At 40.0% G+C, this 1,921-nt stretch overlaps 1 protein-coding gene across 1 annotated transcript in view; it reads left to right on the top strand.

Moving 5' to 3' along the window:
• Dpy30 (dpy-30, histone methyltransferase complex regulatory subunit) overlaps window positions 1-1,921 on the top strand; it is an 11,776-nt gene that overhangs the window by 7,222 nt on the left and 2,633 nt on the right. The window contains exon 4 of the mRNA XM_023711287.1: window positions 1,152-1,294. Coding sequence (XP_023567055.1) covers window positions 1,152-1,294 — 143 coding nt within the window. The remainder of the gene's footprint in view (window positions 1-1,151; window positions 1,295-1,921) is intronic.

Below are 1,921 nucleotides of genomic sequence, written 5' to 3'. Positions count from 1 at the left end.
TGGGGGGCTGGTTCAGGCTGCCTTAAGGGCAGGTCTGGCAAGGCATGTGGAGCTGGGGATCAAACCATGGTCCCCTGTGCCTGACTGCGTTTACTTGAACAGGCCCCTATAGTGCTTTTAAAAAGAAACAACTGGCAAAGCATTTTCATTGTTATACAGAGTAACCATGAAAATTGAAACAATGATAATGAGTATTAGCTAGATTCTGAGCACAAGCATGTGAGACCATGGTCTGTCTTCTGTGTTTTAAGGTGGTTTACACCAGTTGTAGGGAACACCTATAATCCCGACATTATGGGAGACTGAGGCAGGAGGGTCACAACGTTCAGCCCAGCCTGTGCAATTTAGCGAGACCCTGTCTCCAAAAGGTTGGGGATATAGCTCATTGCAAGGACCCAATGCTATTAAAAAAAAAAAAAAAAAAAGGCTAGCCCAACCAGGTGGCACCATACCTACAGACCCAGCGTTTGGGAGGTTGATGTAGGATGAAGAGTGTAGGATGAAAAGTTTCCGCCCTGCCTGGGCTACATAGTGAATTCAAGGTCAGCCTGTGCTACATAATGAGACCCTGTTTCAAAAGGTAAAAATAGCAACAAGAAATGCTGGGGATGTAGCTCAGTGGTAGAGTGTGAGTTTCATCTCCAGTACTGAAAAAAAAAAGGGGGACTTTAGCGCATGCTTCACAAGTGTGAAAGACCTACTGACACCAGATATGTCCTTATAATGAAAGAATTGGAACAGGACTAGCTTTCTTGCTATTTTTCAGTGCTACTTAATGTCATATCCATTGTTTTGGAAAATACTGTAAGACCAGGGTTCCTTTTTTAAAAATTCTTCTTCTTATTATTTATTTTTGATAGAGTCTCACTAAGTATTCTCAAGGAAGAAAGGAAGGATGGAAAGAAAGATGGGTTGTATTTACTTTTAAAAGGCAGAAGAAACGAAAGACATTAGAATTTAGAGATATGATATTAAAGATACTATGATCTCTTTGGAAAGAAAAGGCTTCAGAGACAGATCTGAACTTCTTTTGGCAGAGATGTTTGCAGTTTCCCATCATTAATTTGCCTCTTCTGTATCATTTGTTTTGTGTAACACTCGAAATATTGTAGTTGTTTGGAATGTTCATGCATTGTTTTTGAATTCACTAGCGGATAGTAGAAAATGAGAAGATTAATGCAGAAAAGTCATCAAAACAGAAGGTGGATCTGCAGTCTTTGCCAACTCGTGCCTACCTGGATCAGACAGTTGTGCCTATCTTGTTACAGGGACTTGCTGTCCTCGCAAAGGAAAGGTAAGGTCATAGTGCCTGCAGATGGGAGAAGCAGAGAATGAAAGGACTTCCCTAAGTTAATGCTAGTTTTTATTGTAATGTTTTTTGGTTTTTGTTTTTTGCAGAACCGGGGATTGAACTCAGGCCTTAGGCTTGCCAGGGAAGCACTTACTCCACTGAGCCATCTCCCCGGCTATTGTAATGTTTTGTAATTTATGCCCATTAAACTTTTTAGGAAAAGAAGCCAGGCATAATCTTAAGTCAGACATTTTCATTTATTTCTGCCAGTCTTAGACTGTATACATACTTAGAAAGATTCCTAGTCATGGTATACATGTGATTTTGTATCTTTTTTTAATCAGTGACATGATATTTTTGTATATGGACTAATAATCTTCATGATTATTTATTTATTTTAATGTATTTAGTACAGGGTCTCACTACACAGATGAGACTCTTGGTAATCCCCCTGTTCTCAGCCTCCCAGTGCTGGGAATACAGGTGCTTGCCACCACGCCCAGTCTCACTGATCATGATTTATTTATTTATTTATTTAATTTTTTAAAAAATATTTATTTATTTATTTTGTGTGTATGTGGCCAGCTCAGCCCACCAGGGGGCGGGGCTGGCTGGCATGTGGTGCTGGGG

The sequence above is a fragment of the Octodon degus genome, unplaced genomic scaffold, assembly GCF_000260255.1.
Source record: "Octodon degus isolate 3935 unplaced genomic scaffold, OctDeg1.0 scaffold00020, whole genome shotgun sequence".
NCBI lineage: Eukaryota > Metazoa > Chordata > Mammalia > Rodentia > Octodontidae > Octodon > Octodon degus.
Note: the sequence above shows the minus strand (reverse complement) of the source record. Positions and strands in the feature narration are given on the sequence as shown.